Source organism: Oncorhynchus clarkii, chromosome 8 (genome assembly GCF_045791955.1).
Source record: "Oncorhynchus clarkii lewisi isolate Uvic-CL-2024 chromosome 8, UVic_Ocla_1.0, whole genome shotgun sequence".
Lineage (NCBI taxonomy): Eukaryota > Metazoa > Chordata > Actinopteri > Salmoniformes > Salmonidae > Oncorhynchus > Oncorhynchus clarkii.
The window spans coordinates 31,488,934-31,509,649 of record NC_092154.1 but is presented as its reverse complement, the minus strand read 5'-3'; the positions used below and the strand labels follow the sequence as shown (position 1 = coordinate 31,509,649).

Sequence of the window (20,716 nt, the reverse complement as noted above, 5' to 3'; positions counted from 1 at the left end):
TTATGTATTTTCTCTTTGCTTATGTCACGATCGTCGTAATGAGCGGACCAAGGCGCAGAGTGAGTATAGTTCCACATCTTTATTACGGTGAAACAATAAACCAACAACGAAATGTGAAAGTAGTGATGCACAAACACAAAACAATATCCCACAAAACACAGGTGGGGAAATGGCTACCTAAATATGATCCCCAATCAGAGGCAACGATAAACAGCTCTCTAATTGGGAATCATATTAGCACCAATATAGAAATAGACATACTAGAACACCCCCTAGTCACACCCTGACCTACTACACCATAGAGAACCAAGGGCTCTCTATGGTCAGGGTGAGACAGCTTATTTGAGCTGTTCTTTACATTTCTGAGGCGGGTAAACTCTAATGAACCTATCCTCTGCAGCAGAGGTAAATCTCGGTTTCCTTTCCTGTGGCGGTCCTCATGAGAGCCAGTTTCATCATTGCGCTTGATGGTTTTTGCTACTGCCCTTGAAGAAACATTCAAAATTCTTGAAATTTTCCAGATTGACTGACCTGTCATATCTCTTTGGTTATTTGAGCTGTTCTTGCAATAATATCGACTTAACAAATCGGGCTTTCTTCTGTATACCACCCTTACCTTGTCACATCACAACTGATTGGCTCAAACGCATTCAGAAGGAAAGAAATTCTACAAATTAACTTAAGGCACGCCTGTTAATTGAAATGCATTCCAGGTGACTACCTCATGAAGCTGGTTGAGAGAATGCCAAGAGTGTGCAAAGCTGTCATTATGGCAAAGGGTGGCTACATTGAATAATCTCAATCTGAAATATATTTTGATTTCTTTAACACTTTTTTGGTTATTACATGATTCCATATTTCATAGTTTTGATGTCTTTCTATGTAGAAAATAGTAAAATAAAGAAAAACCCTTGAATGAGTAGGAGTCCAAACTTTTGACTGGTACTATATTATACTTTTTCCCCCTGAGCTTTCTTTTATCTCCTAGATGTAGGACAGACACTTCAAAACCATATTCCTTATGATTTATTTTTTGACTGTCTTTTTTTGCCATTTATGAATGTGTTATTCATTGCGTTGTGTCAGCTTAGACCCCCCCACACACACACACATTTTTAAGAAACCAGATTGGAATATAAATGTAACATTTAGTCATACAAACCAAACCATATTTTTACACTTCATATGTCGACAATCTGTACATGTTTGGTTTGAACCTGCAATGTGTAGCTCTAAAGGTAAGCCTTTCATCCTCTTCTCCACCATCTTGTTTTTTCAGTGTGGCAGTATGGTCAATCTTTAGCCTTCTTAGACATTAATAAAGAAATACTGGTAAGTAGGTTATTCACCTTCACCAACCTCTTTTTTATTTATATTTTTTATTTCACCTTTATTTAACCAGGTAGGCCAGTTAAGAACAAGTTCTCATTTACAACTGCGACCTTGCCAAGATAAAGCAAAGCAGTGTGACAGAAACAACAACAGAGTTACACATAAACAAACATACAGTCAAGAACACAAAATAATAGAAAAATCTGTGTACAGTGAGTGCAAATGTAGAAGATTCTGTATACATCTGGCCCTTCTTGGACACTGTGCTAACAAACCTCCGAATGAGCTTCAACGCCATAGAACACTCCTTCCGTGGCCTCCAACTGATCTTAAATGCAAGTAAAACTAAGTGCATGCTCTTCAACCGATTGCTGCCCGCACCCGCCCGCCTGACTAGCATCACTACTCTGGACGGTTCTGACTTAAAATATGTGGACAACTACAAAAATCTAGGTGTCTCGTTAGACTGTAAACTCTCCTTCCAAACTCACATAGGCATCTCCAATTCAAAATTAAATCCAGAATTGGCTTCCTATTTCGCAACAAAGCATCCTTCACTCATGCTGCTAAACATACCCTCGTAAAACTGACTATCATACCGATCCTTGACTTCGGCGATGTCATTTACAAAATAGCCCCCAACACTCAGCAAACTGGATGTAGTCTATCACAGTGCCATCCGTTTTATCACCAAAGCCCCATATACTACCCACCGCTGCAACCTGTATGCTCTCGTTGGCTGGCCCTCACTACATATCCGTCACCAAACCCACTGGCTCCAGGTCATCTATAAGTCTTTGCTAGGTAAAGCCCCGCCTTATCTCAGCCCACTGGTCACCATAGCAACACCCACCCGTAGCACGCACTCCAGCAGTTATATTGCACTGGTCATCCCCAAAGCCAGTACCTCCTTTGCTGCCAGTGACTGGAACGAATTGCAAAAATCCTTGAAGCTGTAGTCTTACATCTCCCTCTCTAACTTTAAACATCAGCTATCTGAGCAGCTAACCGATCGCTGCAGCTGTACATAGTCCATCTGTAAATTGCCCACCCAATCTACCTACCTCATCCCCATATTGTTTTTATTAACTTTTCTGCTCTTTTGCACACCAGTATCACTACTTGCACATCATCATCTGCTCATCTATCACTCGTTAATCTGCTAAATTGTAATTACTTCGCTACTATAGCCTATTTATTGCCTTACCTCCTCATCCCATTTGCACACACTGTATAAAGACTTTCTTTTTTTTTCTATTGTGTTATTGACTGTACGCCTGTTTATTCCATGAGTAACTCTGTGTTGTTGTTTGTGTCGCACTGCTTTGCTTCATCTTGGCCAGGTCGCAGTTGTAAATGAGAACTTGTTCTCAACTAGCTTACTTGGTTAAATAAAGGTGAAATATATATATATATTTTTTAATTCAGGAAAAACTATTGTATTTATCATAGTGATTTAAGGAGTAACAATAAAACAGAATAATATGCCCCACCAACAGTAGACAACAGGAAAAACCTCAAATCAAATCAATATTGAGAGAATAATCAAGGTGACTGATAACTGGCAGAGGCATGGTACCATAGCAGGAAGATTGGAATGCCATGAACCAAGATGTTGTACATTCAAATCCTAGGTGAGGACCTGTTGAATAATAATTACTGTGGACAATGTAATTATGTATGTCAACATGCGTCAAATATGTATGTTAAAAGTACTGTGTGTAACCAGTTGCACAGACTTTTTTTAGTTAAGATGCCCAAATAATCATGTTTAGTTGAGTGAACATATGAGACAAGTTGAGCAAACACATCATTTGAAATGGACTTTTGCCAAAGTTTTCTCAATTTGTAGCTAAGTTTGGGCGATATTTTATTTTATTTGATAACACGTGTAACCAGTTACTTAGTAATGATTAGTTGAAACAACTAGATTAGTATATATTTTATTTTATTTACAATGCATGTTAACTCAGTGACTAGCGGAGAGTTGTAGTTATCTCACAGGGAGACTGTGATATATCCCTGGTGGGTTCTGGGTAAAGGAGTTTGACATGGCTTCATATCAAACACACACGTTGTGGTTTAAGATTAAAAATGGAAGCATGAGTAATGATTATGTCTTGCCAGAGGACGCGTGTGCATGTGTGTACGTGCACAAGTGTGTAAGTGTGCATGGGTACTTGTGCTCAGGAGGTTTCCCACACTGAGGATGTGACTGATTTGGGTCACTGAAATTAATTGAGCCATGCTGGTTTTTAGAGATGGGAAACTGCTGTATATGTCTGTACTATGTAGCACACTGGACTTATGGGTTTCTTTTTCGGTATGTGTGCATTTGTGTGTGTGTGTGCGTGTGCGCGTGTGTGTGCGTGCAGGTCTATCATGACAGACCTGTACTACCTCAGCCAGGCTGATGGAGTGGGAGACTGGAGAGTGAAGGAGGCCAGGGACCTGTCTAACCTGGTGCAGAGCAGGATCACCTACCTACAGGTACACACACACACAAACACTCTTTCTCACACCTGCTCTTCTCTACCTAACACAAGCCAAACCTGTCAGAATCACCATAGATGAAACACATCGTGTCTAAGGGTCTGACTGCTGTCTAATCCCTGTATATCATCTATCCTGTCACACACACACACACCCACCATCCTCCGACACTATCCACTTTCTGTTATCCCCTCATATACCCTCCACCCCCAGTGACCCAGGAGTCTCCCCTCAGCCCTCCTCCCTTCCCCAGTTTGCATGCAGCAGGCCTGGGGTGGGGCTGTGCGGCGTTGGGCCCTGCAGCATTAATGAGCCTTGGTGTTTGATGAAGAGAGCCAGAGTGAGTGTGGCTGGGAGGAGACGCCATAGCTAACAGCTGCTGTCACCACTGCTGAGGGATCACACAGCTCCAGTGGCCGCCATCACTAATTCATCAACCACACACAGTCCTCACAGGCTGGCAGACACACAAACACACACACACACACTTAGGGAGCCAGGGACCCGTCTACCTCTTACACTTCTGTCAGTAACATCAATCCCAGGTCTACAAACACACACAGACACACACGGATGTGCATGAGCACATATACACACTCCTGCACACACACACACACACACACACACACACACCACCCTTCCCCCACACCACCAACCTCAGCCCCTGCGCCCTTCGGCCCTGGCCCGGCTGACTCCATCAACCTGTCTGTATGTCTGTCTGTCTGTCTCACTGCGCACTCTTCAATGAGAACACAGTGGCCTTTACTTGGTGTCCCTTTGTTCAGTGTCACACAGTACCACCTTGTCACAGACACAAACACACAGTACCTCCTCCATTTTCAGCCTTCCACTTTCACTTGTTCTTCCATAGCACATCATCAGCTCTGAACCAGCTGATTATAGGTCATATTTAATGAGTCACCCTCTCTCTCTCTCTCTCTCTCTCTCTTTCTCACGCACTCACATGCACATTTTCAGTCTACTGTATTTTAACTAGAAAATGCAGTTTTTGAAGGGCTACTTAACCTATAGCAGTAAGGGTCAGCCTTGGTATTTCACTCTCTCCATAATTACCATTGAACTTTGTCTCCTAGCACATCTGAATCGCATGAATCTGTCATTTTTAAACAACCAAAGTAGTTCAGAGTTTGTGCGCTTATGGTTGTTTGTCGTTCTGATTTAACGCCATGCTCCAAAAGAGATGGGCTCGCTGGTGTAAAACTGCCTTTCAAGTCGTTGTTGTTGAGACTCGCAACAACAACACACCGTTCAATGAGCACACAAACGTTCAATGAGGAAGGCTGGTCTGGATGCTTGTTTATATTCATCCATTAAGCATAACATAATCCACTTCATTTCCATTTCTACTGGCATAGTCGGATTGAATACACATGTACACTATATATACAAAAGTATGTGGACACCCCTTCAAATTAGTGCTGTTATTGTGAAGTGGAAACGTCTAGGAGCAACAACGGCTCAGCCACAAAGTGGTAGGCCAAACAAGAACGGGACCGCCAAGGGCTGAAGCGCATAACGTGTAAAAATCTGTTCTCGGTCGCAACACTCACTACCGAGTTCCAAACTGCATCTGGAAGCAACGTCAGCACAAGAAATGTTCAAACAGGTGCTTCATGAAATGGGCTTCCATGGCCGAGCAGCTGGACACAGGCTTAAGATCACCATGTGCAATGCCAAGTGGTGACTGAAGTGGTGTAAAGCTTGCAGCAATTGGATTCTGGAGCAGTGTACATGCATTCTCTGTAGTGATGAATCACGCTTCACCATCTGGCAGTCCAACTGATGAATCTGGTTTGGCGGATGCCAGGAGAACACCCCAATGCATAGTGCCAGCTGTAAAGTTTGGTGGAAGAAGAATAATGGTCTGGGGCTGTTTTTCATTGTTCAGGCCCCTTAGTTCCAGTGAAGGGACATCTTCTACAGCATACAATGGCATTCTAGACGATTCTGTGCATCCAACTTTGTGGCAACAGTTTGGGGAAGGCCCGTTCCTGTTTCAGCATGACAATGCCCCCGTACACAAAGCAATATCCAAATATAAATGGTTTGTCGAGATCGCTGTGGAAGAACTTGATTGGCCTGTTCAAAACCCTGACCTCAACCCCATTGGACACCTTTGGGATGAATTGGTACGCAGACTGTGTGCCAGGCCCATTTGCCCAACATCAGTGCCCGACCTCACAAATCCTCTTGGGGCCGAAAGGAAGCAAGTCCCCACAGCAATGGTCCAACATCTAGTGGAAAGCCGTCCCAGAAGAGTGGAGGCTGTCATAGCAGCGAAGGGGGGACCAACTTCATATTAATGACCATGATTTTGGAATGAGATGTTTGATGAGCAGGTGTCCACATACTTTTGGTCATGTAGTGTATCATCAACACAGTCTTGCCTCTTCTCCTCTTCCCTATTAGCCATCTGCGGAATCTCATTCACCTATTTACCTTATAGCATATAAGCATGGCACAATAATGCACATTCCTCACACTTGCTGTTTAACCTATGGGCTCACTCCTGCAATTATCACTTACCCATGTTCTCTCACTTGCTATTTTTCAGCAACAGTTTCGACAACCATCCTCCTCCCCACAACCAACAGCTATAATAACCTTAAGGCCCGTCATTGGAACTCCTTTCCCCCAGCGGAGGTGTTTCAATGCCAAAAGCCTCGCATAGGGCTACCTGCCATCACATCATCTGAGACAAGGCCGCACACCAAACAATTTAATTAAATCTCATATTACATTCCGTCTTTGTTATTTACTCAGTAAAGCCTGTACTCGATTCAACTGTAAGTGTGATACCTATGGGGCCAATATGGAGAAGAGGAGCGATATTTACCTCAAACACACACACACACACACACAGATTCCTCAAAGGAAATCTTCCCAGTGGCTTGTTTGTTGCTTCGTTGACATCTGCTTGTGTTGTTCAGGTTATTATTGAACGTCGGTGGTAATACATTTGGAACATGAAGGAACATTAGCTCTCCTCTAGTTTTTAAACAGACAAGCGGTGTGATAACGTTAGCACTTGCCAGACGCCTTGCCGCCATGATCACCGCCAACCAGTTTCAGCTGTGACAGCCTAATGAGCAAAACACTCGCAATGCAGAGTAAATTGCTTTTTAGAAAGATGTTGGCACAAGTTGGTGCGGAGTGAGGAGAAGAAGATGGGGAACCAAAGACGGTAGATAAATTAAGTTCACTCAGGCCATTTACTCTGGATCACTGCTACTGTAACTTCCGCGATGCATACAAAGCCCTCCTCTCCCAACCTTCCTTCAGGCAAATCTGACCACGACACCAAACTCAAACAGGATGTAACCGTGACAAGGACTATTCAACGCTGACCAATCGGAATCCACACTTCAAGATTGTTTTGAACACATGGACTAGGGCATGTTCCGGGTAGCCTCAGAGTATAATATAGATTTATACACTTATTCGGTGAGTGAGTTTATAAAGAAGTGCATAGGAGATGTTGTACCCACTGTGACTATTAAAACCTACCCTAACCAGAAACCGTGGATAGATGGCGGTATTCACGCAAAACTGAAAGCGTGAACCACCGCATTTAATCATGGTAAGTTGACTAGGAATATGGCCGAATACAAACAGTGTAGTTATTACCTCCGCAAGGCAATCAAACAAGCGAAATGTCAGGATAGAGACAAAGTGGAATCACAATTCAATGGCTCAGACACGAGACGAATATGGCAGGGTCTACAGACAATCACGGACTACAAAAAGAAAACCAGCCACATCACGGACAACGACGGCTTGCTTCCAGACAAACTAAAACCATCTTTGCCCGCTTTGAGGATAACACTGACGCAGCCCAGTACCAAGGACTGTAGGCTCCCCTTCTCCGTGGCCGTCGTGAGTAAGACATTTAAACGTGTTAAACCTCGCAAGGATGCCGGCCCAGACAGCATCCCTACCCGCTTCCTCAGAGTATGCAGAGATCAGCTGGTGTGTTTACGGACATATTCAATCTCTCCCTATCTCAGTCTGCTGTCCCCACTGGCTGCCCCCAGGTGGTGGAGGTAGGAAACAACATCTCCACTTTTCTGATCCTCAACACTAGGGCCCCACAAGGGTGCATGCTTAGCCCCCTCCTGTACTCCCTGTTCACCTATGACTACGTGGCCATGCACGCCTCCAACTCAATCATCAAGTTTGCAGACTACACAACAGCAGTAGGCTTGATTACCAACAACGACGAGACAGCCTATAGGGAGGAGGTGAGGGCACTCCGAGTGTGATGTCAGGAAAACAACCTCTCACTCAATGTCAACGAAACAAAGGAGATGATCGTGGACTTCAGGAAACAGCAGAGGGAGCACCCCCCTAACCACATCATTGGGTGGAAAGTTTTATGTTCCTCAGCTTACACATCACGGACAAACTGAAATGGTCCACCCACACAGACAGTGTGGTGAAGAAAGTGCAATAGGGCCTCTTCAACCTCAGGAGGCTGAAGAAACTTGGCTTGTCACCTAAAACCCTCACAAACTTTTACAGATGCACAATTGAGAGCATCCTGTCGGCTGCATCACCGCCTGGTACTGCAACTGCTCCAACCATAACCGCAGGGGTCTCCAGAGGGTGGTGCGGTCGGTACAACACATCACTGGGGGAAAACTACCTGCCCTTCAGGATACCTACAGCACCCGATATCAAAGGAAAGCCAAAAAGATCATCAAGGCCAACAACCACCCGAGCCACTGCCTGTTCACCTCGCTGCCACCCAGAAGGCGAGGTCAGTACAGATGCATCAAAGCTGTGGGCGAGAGACTGGAAAATAGCTTCTATCTCAGAAACTCAAACAGCATGTCAAACAGCCATCACTAACACAGTGAGGCTGCTGCCTACATACAGACTTGAAATCATTGGCCACTTTAATAAATGGATCACTCTTCACTTTAATAATACCACTTTAATAATGTTTACATATCTCGCATTACTCATCTCATATGTATATACTGTATTTTATACCATCTTTTGCATCTTGCATATGCTCTGTCATTGCTCATCCATATATTTCTATGTATATATTCTTATTCCTTTCCTTTACCTTAGATTTGTGTGTATTAGGTAGTTGTTGTAGAATTGTTAGATTACTTGCTAGATATTGCTGCCCTGTCGGAACTAGAAGCACAAGCATTTTGCTACACTCGCAATAGCATCTGCTAACCATGTGTATGTGACCAATAAAATTTGATTTGATTGGATTGAAAACATTTTTCAGTTCCTGTCTACTTAAGGGGGTGGCTCTCCCATAGACACCAATGCGATAGCAGCTGGGTCTGGTCTACTTAGTTTATTGATTTCCATTGAAACAGAAATAATGAGGGAGTGGGATATCTCGCTTCCTCTTCTGTCTCTGTGGGGCACGACGCAGCGCCGCATGGCATCATTTTGCCACCGCTCGTCTGATGAGGTGTAGTTGAATACGGTGGAATGGTCTCACGTCGTGATTTACAGGTGCCATTTTGAGAGAATGCTTTTTTTCTCTGGCTCATATTTCGGGAGATCTCTTTGTCATGAGAGACAGAGAGGGGAAGAGAGTGAAAGAGAGCGAGAGATATAGGCAAATTGTGTTATCATAAATTAGAGAACAATGCTCAGAAAGCCATTTTGGGCCCCCCAGAGGTCAAGTGGTCAAATGTATGTTCTTACACCCATATGTCTCTCTCCCCCATCCCCCTCTGTCGTTTTCTTCACTCCCACTCTCTCCGCTCCGTCTCGATCTGTCTCTCTCTCATCCTCCCTCTCTCTACCTCTACCTCTCCCTCCCCCCTCATCAGAACCCCCAGGACTGCAGCAAGGCACGTAAGCTGGTGTGTAACATCAACAAGGGCTGTGGCTATGGCTGTCAGCTGCACCACGTGGTCTACTGCTTCATGATCGCATACGGCACCCAGCGCACCCTCATCCTGGAGTCCCACAACTGGCGCTACGCCACGGGTGGCTGGGAGACCGTCTTCCACCCCGTCAGCAACTCCTGTACCGACCGCACTGGGGTGTCTACAGGGCACTGGTCAGGTAGGCAGGGTGCACGCTGTCGGGTGAGCAGCCAGGTATTTATAGTTTGGCCCGGTTCTATAGCTATGGTTGAACCATTGAGGTATCTGCATTATGGTACAATGACGAGCCTATCCCAGCCAAACCCGGAAGACGCTGGGCCAATTGTGCGCCGCCCTATGGGACTCCCAATCACAGCCGGATGTGATGCAGCCTGGATTCAAACCAGGGACTGCAGTGACGCCTGCAATACTAACATAATTGACAGTGAATGTTCCTGAGTGGCCAAGTTGCAGTTTTGACCTAAATCGGTTCAACAATCTATGGCAAGACTTGAAAATGGTTGTCTAGCAATGATCAACAACCAATTTGACAGAGCTTGAATAATTATTTAAAAGAATAATGGGCAAATGTTGCACAATCCAGGTGTGGAAAGCTCTTAGACATGTACCCAGCAAGATTCCGAGCTGTAATAGCTGGCAAAAGTGATTTTTACATGTACAGTTGAGGTCGGAGGTTTACATACACTTAGGTTGGAGTCATTAAAACTTGTTTTTCAACCACTCCACAAATGTCTTGTTAACAAACTATAGTTTTGGCAAGTTGGTTAGGACATCTACTTTGTGCATGACACAAGTCATTTTTACAACAATTGTTTACAGACAGATTATTTCACTTATAATTCACTATATCACAATTCCAATGGGTCAGAGGTTTACATACTGTAACGATCGTCTGTGGTGGAAGAAGGTGAGGACCAAAGCGCAGCGTGGTAAGTGTTTATATTTTTTATAAAATAACTGAATACTGAAAAAAACAATAATCGACAAACGAACAGTCCCGTAAGGTGAATGAAAAAAACACTAAACAGGAAATATTCACCCACAAAATACAGGTGGAAAAAGGCTACCCAAGTATGATTCTCAATCAGAGACAACGAACGACACTTTAAACAATGTAAAGGCAATGCTACCAAATACTAATTGAGTGTATGTAAACTTCTGACCCACTGGGAACGTGATGAAAGAAATAAAAGCTGAAATAAATAATTCTCTACTATTATTCTGACATTTCACATTCTTAAAATAAAGTGGTGATCCTAACTGACCTAAGACAGAGAATTTTTACTACAATGAATTGTCAGGAATTGTGAAAAACTGAGTTTAAATGTATTTGGCTAAGGTGTATGTAAACTTCCGACTTCAACTGTATTGTCTCAAGGGTTTTTTTTTTACAATTGGTCTTCCACTTTGACTTTACAGAGTATTTTGTGTAGATAACTTTGTAACACAACAAATGTGGAAACATACTTTCTGAACACTCTTTATGCTCGCTACATTTTTTCTTCTCTGCCTCTCTCACACTTCCTCTCCAGCTTCCTTGTTCTCTGTCTCCCCCTCCTCTCCCTTGGGCTTTCTTTTTCTCTTGCTTTTCCTGATATAGTTTTCTCTTGATTTTCCTGTTGGGTTTTTGCATCTTGCATGCTCTAATGGTCCTTATTGATTCGCCCTGCTTGCTCATTGTGTGGTGAGTTCATTTCACTGGTTCATTGCTCATCTGAGCAGGATTCCTTATAGGAGCTGAAGCACTTACAGTGGGGCAAAAAGGTATTTAGTCAGCCACCAATTGTGCAAGTTCTCCCACTTAAAAAGATGAGAGAGGCCTGTAATGTTCATCATAGGTACACTTTAACTATGACAGACAAAACAAGAAAAAAAAATCCAGAAAATTACTTTGTAGGATTTTTAATGAATTTATTTGCAAATTATGGTGGAAAATAAGTATTTGGTCAATAACAAAAGTTTATCTCAATACTTTGTTATATACCCTTTGTTGACAATGACAGAGGTCAAATGTTTTCTGTAAGTCTTCACAAGGTTTTCACACACTGTTGCTGGTATTTTGGCCCATTCCTCCATGCAGATCTCCTCTAGAGCAGTGATGTTTTGGGGCTGTTGCTGGGCAACATGGACTTTCAACTCCCTCCAAAGATTTTCTATGGGGTTGAGATCTGGAGACTGGCTAGGCCACTCCAGGACCTTGAAATGCTTCTTACGAAGCCACTCCTTTGTTGCCCGGGCGGTGTGTTTGGGATCATTGTCATGCTGAAAGACCCAGCCATGTTTCATCTTCAATGCCCTTGCTCCAGGTTTTCACTCAAAATCTCTCGATACATGGCCCCATTCATTCTTTTCTTTACATGGATCAGTTGTCCTGGTCCCATCGCAGAAAAACAGCCCCAAAGCATGATGTTTCCACCCCCATGCTTCACAGTAGGTATGGTGTTCTTTGGATGCAACTCAGCATTCTTTGTCCTCCAAACACGACAAGTTGAGTTTTTACCAAAAAGTTATATTTTGGTTTCATCTGACCATATGACATTCTCCCAATCTTCTTCTGGATCATCCAAATGCTCTCTAGCAAACTTCAGACGGGCCTGGACATGTACTGGCTTAAGCAGGGGGACACGTCTGGCACTGCAGGATTTGAGTCCCTGGCGGCGTAGTGTGTTACTGATGGTAGGCTTTGTTATTTTGGTCCCAGCTCTCTGCAGGTCATTCACTAGGTCCCTCCGTGTGGTTCTGGGATTTTTGCTCACCGTTCTAGTGATAATTTTGACCCCACGGGGTGAGATCTTGCGTGGAGCCCCAGATCGAGGGAGATTATCAGTGGCCATTTCCTAATAATTGCTCCCACAGTTGATTTCTTAAAACCAAGCTGATTTGATTTCTTAAAACCAAGCTGCAGATTCAGTCTTTCCAGCCTGGTGCAGGTCTACAATTTTGTTTCTGGTGTCCTTTGACAGCTCTTTGGTCTTGGCCATAGTGGAGTTTGGAGTGTGACTGTTTGAGGTTGTGGACAGGTGTCTTTTATACTGATAACAAGTTCAAACAGGTGCCATTAATACAGGTAACGAGTGGAGGACAGAGGAGCCTCTTAAAGAAGAAGTTACAGGTCTGTGAGAGCCAAACATCTTGCTTGTTTGTAGGTGACCAAATACTTATTTTCCACCATAATTTGCAAATAAATGCATTAAAAATCCTACAATCTGATTTTCTGGATTTTTTTCCCTAATTTCGTCTGTCATAGTTGAAGTGTACCTATGATGAAAATTACAGGCCTCTCTCATCTTTTTAAGTGGGAGAACTTGCACAATTGGTGGCTGACTAAATACTTTTTTGCCCCACTGTATACACATGGTGCGAGAGTACATGGTTGTGTGTGTGTGTCTGGGGGGGAGGTTATTGTGTGTGTGTCTGGGGGGGAGGTTATTGTGTGTGTGTGTGTGTCTAGGGTGGTATTGTGTGTGTCTGGGAGGGTTATTGTGTGTGTGTGTGTGTGTGTGTGCGTGCGTTTTCTTGTGTTTGTGTGTGCATGGGAGTGTGTGTGTGTGTGTGTGTGTGTGTGGGTCGATGTGTGCTTGTATTTGTGTGAACGTGCTTGTGTAGAAGTGAATACTGTAATCGCGTCCGTGTTCATGTGTGTGCTTAAGTTTCTGTGTGTGTTGTAGGGAAGTGTATGTGAGAGCATAGGAGCCAATCAACAAAGATACTGACATCGCGGTCAACAGAACAATGCATTATGGGTTAAATTTCTTCTCCATTCCTGCCTCAAATAGTGAAATAAATGTCTTAAATTGTTGCTGCATGAATTTATTCATGCAGATTGCGGAGGTTGAGTAAAAATGTAGACTCTTTGTGTCCTAATTAGGAAGCTATGGGAGGGGGAAGGAGCGCTTAACTGTGCAGTTGTGCCAAGAATTGCAGGCCTAAAAAATATGGCTAGTCCCCTCTCTCCCTCTCGCAAAACCTGCCAATGATGATATATAAGCAAAGAGAAAGCTTGGAAATATTTTTTCTGTTAAATATTTAATGCTCTTGCCAATTTATATTCAGCTCACGCTACATGGAGTACACATGCCCTTGCACCGACACCCTGGTTTTTGTGTTCCCTTGTTGTTATTAATTTTTTTATTTTATTCCAGTTACACTTTCTTTTAAAGGCCATTTGAATGAGTAATTATGCCATTTGTTTGATAATGGGTTATGAAAGCTGTGTGCAGTTTTATTAGGCTTTCTGTAATGGAACAGGTCACCGTCGTTGCAACTTCACAGAGATCAGTAGTTGTCGTCTAAGCTTATTTTTGAAACTGTAAAAAAAAAACATGTTTTAAAAAATGTCCTCTGGTTTTCAGACCGGATGTAAGTGTGAATGGAGGTTGTCTGCCAGACATATCCCTCCTGGCGAGATGAGATTAGACCAAAAGTGTGTGTGTGTGTCCACATGTGTTTGTGCGCGCGCTTGTGTGTGTGTCCTGGCCACTCCTTTGTGTTTTGAGGCTTAACACCCACTCTCCCAGGTGGAAAGGCTATCAGGAACCCAGAGAGGATGACCTTCCTAATCAGCCCAGCTCAACTGTCCTCTCTGCCCACTGTGCCCAGAGCCCCTGCCAGTCCCATGCCCGTCTATGGGCCGCCCTCTGGGTGCAGCTGGTGCCAGTGTTCCACCCCCAGTACCATGGAAGTAGATTGGCTCACCTCGGCTTTTAAAGGAATATTCCACTTAAAATGACAAATTCCTATGATTTACATTGTTAAATAATACTAATATGTGAGAACAATATACTATGGGAATTTCATTTGCATTTTGTAGTTAGGAAGCAACATGTAAAAAAACTTGTGGAGATCTGCAGAGTAGAACCCACAATGCAATGCTTTCTCTAGATAGGCTAGCTAGGTAACTAGCTAGAAAATGTATGTAACACAATAATACCAAAGCCAATATCAGTATGTGAAGTAGTTAGCTAGTTGTAAAATCCCTGAAACAAACTGCACTATTAATTTACCATGTTCAACCTGGTAGAGATCGCATTTCTAGCTCAAAGCGGTGCGAGTCAGGTTGCTATGCAAACGTGCATGTGCCCTGTGAGCCTGCGTGCAGGGAGACGAGAGGAGAAAACTGCTTTGCATCATGGCAGTTGAAGGAAAAAGGAAATTCATTTGATGGTGCACTGTCCACTTTGAAGACATTTGAACAAAATATATACTTTCTCGTGACTATTTAGACAGACTGATGTGTTTTAGACAAGTTTGCCCATACAGTCTATTGGCTGATTTGGCATTCCCGAGTGCAAGTAATTGTTTTAAAAGAGTTATGAAATGTGATCGTTTGTTATCCCCTATCTCCAGTGATGAGAACCTTATCATGATGACGTAGCATGTCACATTTCAATTTTAGGGTGGATTATCCCTTTAAAGAAGGACAGCCAAAGGGCAACTGTCACTCTGAATGCAGTGGGGATAAAGCGAGAGAGAGAATTGGGATTGTTGTTTTGAAAGGGCATGACTTTCTCCTGTCTTCTCTAACTTCTCTATCCTTCCATGACTTTCTCCTGTCTTCTCTAACCTTCCATGACTTTCTCCTGTCTTCTCTAACCTTCCATGACTTTCTCCTGTCTTCTCTAACTTCTCTATCCTTCCATGACTTTCTCCTGTCTTCTCTAACCTTCCATGACTTTCTCCTGTCTTCTCTAACTTCTCTATCCTTACATGACTTTCTCCTGTCTTCTTTAACTTCCTTCACTCTCTCTATCTTTTTGGCTGCGGTTCATTCCATACCCTTTTCTCCACAGTGTGCACTTGTTCACTGTAGCTGCTAGATGTACAGAGGGAATAAACTGTCTAGCCAAGGTTTACACTAGGTTTACACTAATCCAATGATTGTAAATGAACGAGGATATAAGTCTGCGTCACAGATAGAACAATGAGACAAATATTTCACCGGGATCTATAAATGTGAAGCGTCCGCTTGGCGTTTCCAAATATGGTAGTGAGAGGAAGCTCAGTGGCTGGCAGTGGGAGATGATGGAACGCAATGGATTTTGGTCAACATTCTGCACATTTTCTCATCGATTTAAACATTTGATCTCAATAAAATATTCCGTTCCATAAACTAGAATATGTTATAAACAGAGGGGACTTTACACTTGCCCAAAGTTGTAACAAATTCCATTGTTTAGAAGTGCAAAAGATAATTGAATTATTGCACACACGCACTTCACAGAGTAGGCGTTCCCGAATGGAAATATGCAAATGTTTGCTGGAACGAGCCAATAGGATCTCACTAGCTCGTGCTTGGCTCTGCCCACCGCCTTGCTTGTTCTGCCCACTGAGACTAATTTGTTCCTACTTGAAACAACGGGCTGTGGTCCATCTTGGTTTAGTTATACAACTCTTTTAATAGTATAGAATGGCTCCCTCCTCTCATCTGCTCTGATCTGACATCATTGGATGAGTAGAAAACGTAGTACGGCAGAAAGTTATTTGGATATCAACTCTCACCTATCTGTTTTTAGATTTGTATAAACCAAGGATAGGACCCAAGAGGAGGCCAGTTGGGTCAAATAAGGGTGAGTGTAGCCAATGTGGAATAGCTAGCTAGTTAGCTATGTGTGCGATAGACTAGCGTCCATCAGACGACATCACCTGCTCTGATACCTAGAAGTAGCTGCTCTCCCATAGCGTTTGTGGGGTGACAGGTAACGCTGCTTGGTGCAAAGTGTTGTTGTGCAGCAGAAGGTTGCTAGTTCGCTTCTAGTGAGGGATGGACAAAATCCGCTCTGTTACAGATGCTGCCGAACTGGCCTGCTACACCAGATGTGAGTGTGAGATGCATAACTTTTGCAGAGCGCGAGTCGCTCCTAACTCACGTCAATTAACCCAGGGCGTAACCAGTGTGGCTGTGCAGCTCCCCTGTAACTCTTTCCCCCTCTGTCTCTGTAGGTGAGGCCCATGACAAGGACATCCAGGTAGTGGAGTTACCCATCGTGGATAGCCTACACCCCCGCCCCCCGTACCTGCCCCTGTCCATCCCGGAAGACCTAGCCCAGCGTCTACACCGTCTCCATGGTGACCCGTCTGTGTGGTGGGTGTCTCAGTTCGTTAAGTACCTGGTGCGTCCTCAGGCCTGGCTGGAGAAGGAGATTGCAGACACCACAGCCAAGCTGGGTTTCAAGCACCCCATCATAGGGTAGGTGGATGCATGCACGTACATATTAACACACATGTGCACGCACACACACACACACACAACACCCAACCTGGGTCAAGCTGGCTTTCAAACACCCCATTAAAGGGTAGATCGAAGAGTCACTTTAATAACTCTACCTACATGTATATATTACCTCGACTGACCGATGCCCCCACACATTGACTCTGTACTGGTATCCCCTGTATATAGTCTCCACATGGACTCTGTACTGGTATCCCCTGTATATAGTCTCCACATGGACTCTGTACTGGTATCCCCTGTATATAGTCCACACATTGACTCTGTACTGGTATCCCCTGTATATAGTCTCCACATGGACTCTGTACTGGTATCCCCTGTATATAGTCTCCACATGGACTCTGTACTGGTATCCCCTGTATATAGTCTCCACATTGACTCTGTACTGGTATCCCCTGTATATAGTCTCCACATGGACTCTGTACTGGTATCCCCTGTATATAGTCTCCACATGGACTCTGTACTGGTATCCCCTGTATATAGTCTCCACATTGACTCTGTACTGGTATCCCCTGTATATAGTCTCCACATGGACTCTGTACTGGTATCCCCTGTATAGAGTATCCACATTGACTCTGTACTGGTATCCCTGTATATAGTCTCCACATGGACTCTGTACTGGTATCCCCTGTATATAGTCTCCACATGGACTCTGTACTGGTATCCCCTGTATATAGTCTCCACATTGACTCTGTATTAATATCCCCTGTATATAGTCTCCACATGGACTCTGTACTGGTATCCCCTGTATATAGTCTCCACATGGACTCTGTACTGGTATCCCCTGTATAGAGTATCCACATTGACTCTGTACTGGTATCCCTGTATATAGTCTCCACATGGACTCTGTACTGGTATCCCCTGTATATAGTCTCCACATGGACTCTGTACTGGTATCCCCTGTATATAGTCTCCACATTGACTCTGTACTGGTATCCCATGTATATAGTCTCCACATGGACTCTGTACTGGTATCCCCTGTATATAGTCTCCACATTGACTCTGTATTAATATCCCCTGTATATAGTCTCCACATTGACTCTGTACTGGTATCCCCTGTATATAGTCTCCACATGGACTCTGTACTGGGATCCCCTGTATATAGTCTCCACATTGACTCTGTATTAATATCCCCTGTATATAGTCTCCACATGGACTCTGTACTGGTATCCCCTGTATATAGTCTCCACATTGACTCTGTATTAATATCCCCTGTATATAGTCTCCACATGGACTCTGTACTGGTATCCCCTGTATATAGTCTCCACATGGACTCTGTACTGGTATCCCCTGTATATAGTCTCCACATGGACTCTGTATTAATATCCCCTGTATATAGTCTCCACATTGACTCTGTACTGGTATCCCCTGTATATAGTCTCCACATGGACTCTGTACTGGTATCCCCTGTATATAGTCTCCACATGGACTCTGTACTGGTATCCCCTGTATATAGTCTCCACATTGACTCTGTATTAATATCCCCTGTATATAGTCTCCACATTGACTCTGTACTGGTATCTCCTGTATATAGTCTCCACATTGACTCTGTACTGGTATCCCCAGTATATATTCTCCACATTGACTCTGTACTGGTATCCCCTGTATATAGTCTCCACATTGACTCTGTACTGGTATCCCCTGTATATAGTCTCCACATTGACTCTGTACTGGTATCCCCTGTATATAGTCTCCACATTGACTCTGTACTGGTATCCCCTGTATATAGTCTCCACATTGACTCTGTACTGGTATCCCCTGTATATAGTCTCCACATTGACTCTGTACTGGTATCCCCTGTATATAGTCTCCACATTGACTCTGTACTGGTATCCCCTGTATATAGTCTCCACATTGACTCTGTACTGGTATCCCCTGTATATAGTATCCACATTGACTCTGTACTGGTATCCCCTGTATATAGTCTCCACATTGACTCTGTATTAATATCCCCTGTATATAGTCTCCACATTGACTCTGTACTGGTATCCCCTGTATATAGTCTCGCTATTGTTATTTTACTGCTGCTCTTTAAGTTGTTACTTTTATTTCTAAGTTGTTACAGCATTTCACTGTATTCGGCGCATTGGTTTGAAGTGTCCTATTTCTCTATCTATTTGTGTATGTTTCTGTCTGTTAAAGTTGTGTAAATGTCTGTCTGTCTGTCTGTCTGTCTGTCTGTCTGTCTGTCTGTCTGTCTGTCTGTCTGTCTGTCTGTCTGTCTCTTCACCTTTACCTCTATTAGGCCTACTTCTTTCTCAGTTTCTTCTGCTGCTACCTTTTTCTCTCAACCCTCCCTGTCCTCCCTGTCCTCTTTTGACTCTATGAATCACCCTCCTTTCTTTCCCAATCGAACTTTCTCTCTCATGTCGTCTGCACCTCTATCCTTTCTTTCACCTGCTCCTCTTTTTTGTCTTTATCTCATTTATTTCGCTCACCTTTTTCTCTATTTCCGCCGTATCGCTTTCCCTATTTCCCATCATTGTCTCTCCTAACTCTATTGCTTTGTCTTCTCCTCTCTCCTCTCCTCACTTGCTCCCTCCATTCTCCCCCCTCTGTCACTGGGGAGCCTATTGTAATAAAGTGCTAGATGGAAAGAAAGTTTCCTCTGCTCCTTTTCTCTTTCTGCTTCCATCTGATAATATAATAAAGTGCCTTAGTACTTGGGGGAGATAGAGGGGGTAGGGGAGCAGCTGGGTAGGATTGGGGTTTGGGAAGAGGAAGATGGGGTGTGGGTGGGAGAGCATGAAACTGGGGAGAGACATTGAGTGAGGGAGTGAGGGGATGAGTGAAAGGGGCTAGAGGAGGAATGCGAGAGGGGCTTCGGAGGGGAGGGACTGTATGAGGTATCTCCGAGGACACGAGACGACGTGGGAGCCAGCCGTCTCCCTGCATCCCCCTGCTCCTGTGAAAAGCAATGTCGTCGCAGCAGAGCCTCTACCCTCAGTAGGCCTGCAACACACCAGACTAAAGCATCCAAAAGCAGTCGTCAGCACAACCTCAGCCCCCGCGCAGCTTCTCACAAGCAGTGGAGACAGCCAGAGAGGAGGGGGAGTGGAGAAGGAGGGAGGGAGGGATGGGTAGATTGATTACTCGCACGCCGTCTGGCACTAAGCGCCCAGGCACGGCCGCATCGTCTGCCAAGGAACGGGCGGCGGGATGAAGGGAGGGAAAGAGGAGAGAACGAGAGGAGGAACAAAACAGGAGGAGAGATGAAAGGAGAGAGAGAGCGGGAGAAGGACAGACAGAGACCATGGAAGAGAGAAGCAGAGAATGGAGAGGCTCGTAGTCAAGAGTCCCACTTATAATCAAAAGTCTCTTCAGATCAGATAGAGAGAGATGGAAGGAGAGAGTGAGAGTGCAGGGGAGTGAATATGAAGATATGAACAGAGAGTTAAATAGATGTAGAGAAACAAAGAGGTTCACTTTCAGCCTTACGTGCACCTGTGGAGAATCCCTCCCCCACTCTACTCCTCTCCATCCCTCTCTCTCTTTTAATCTCTCGTTCCCTCTATTCTCTCTGATCCAGGAGTGTGTTAGGGTAAATAAAGGTGTTTGTTGCTTCAGTGAGCATCCCGAGGACTGGGCTGACTGATCTCAGGCCAGTTCTGGTAATTAGACACACTGTGTTTATTATCTCGTTCTTTCGATTTCTCATTCATTCGCTCCCTCTCTCTCTCTCTGTCTCTCTGTCGCTCTCTCTCTCTGTCTCTCTCTCTCGCTCTTTCTCTCTCTCGCTCTTTTTGCTCTCCTCTCTTTCTCTCTCTCTCTTATTCCC

The 20,716-nt window shown here is 44.1% G+C and overlaps 1 protein-coding gene across 1 annotated transcript in view; it reads left to right on the top strand.

Moving 5' to 3' along the window:
* Positions 1–20,716, top strand: part of LOC139415634 (fucosyltransferase 8b (alpha (1,6) fucosyltransferase)) — a 147,768-nt gene that overhangs the window by 115,375 nt on the left and 11,677 nt on the right. The window contains exons 5-7 of the mRNA XM_071163747.1: positions 3,708–3,822; positions 9,654–9,891; positions 16,653–16,899. Of these exons, the coding sequence (XP_071019848.1) occupies positions 3,708–3,822; positions 9,654–9,891; positions 16,653–16,899 (600 nt within the window). The remainder of the gene's footprint in view (positions 1–3,707; positions 3,823–9,653; positions 9,892–16,652; positions 16,900–20,716) is intronic.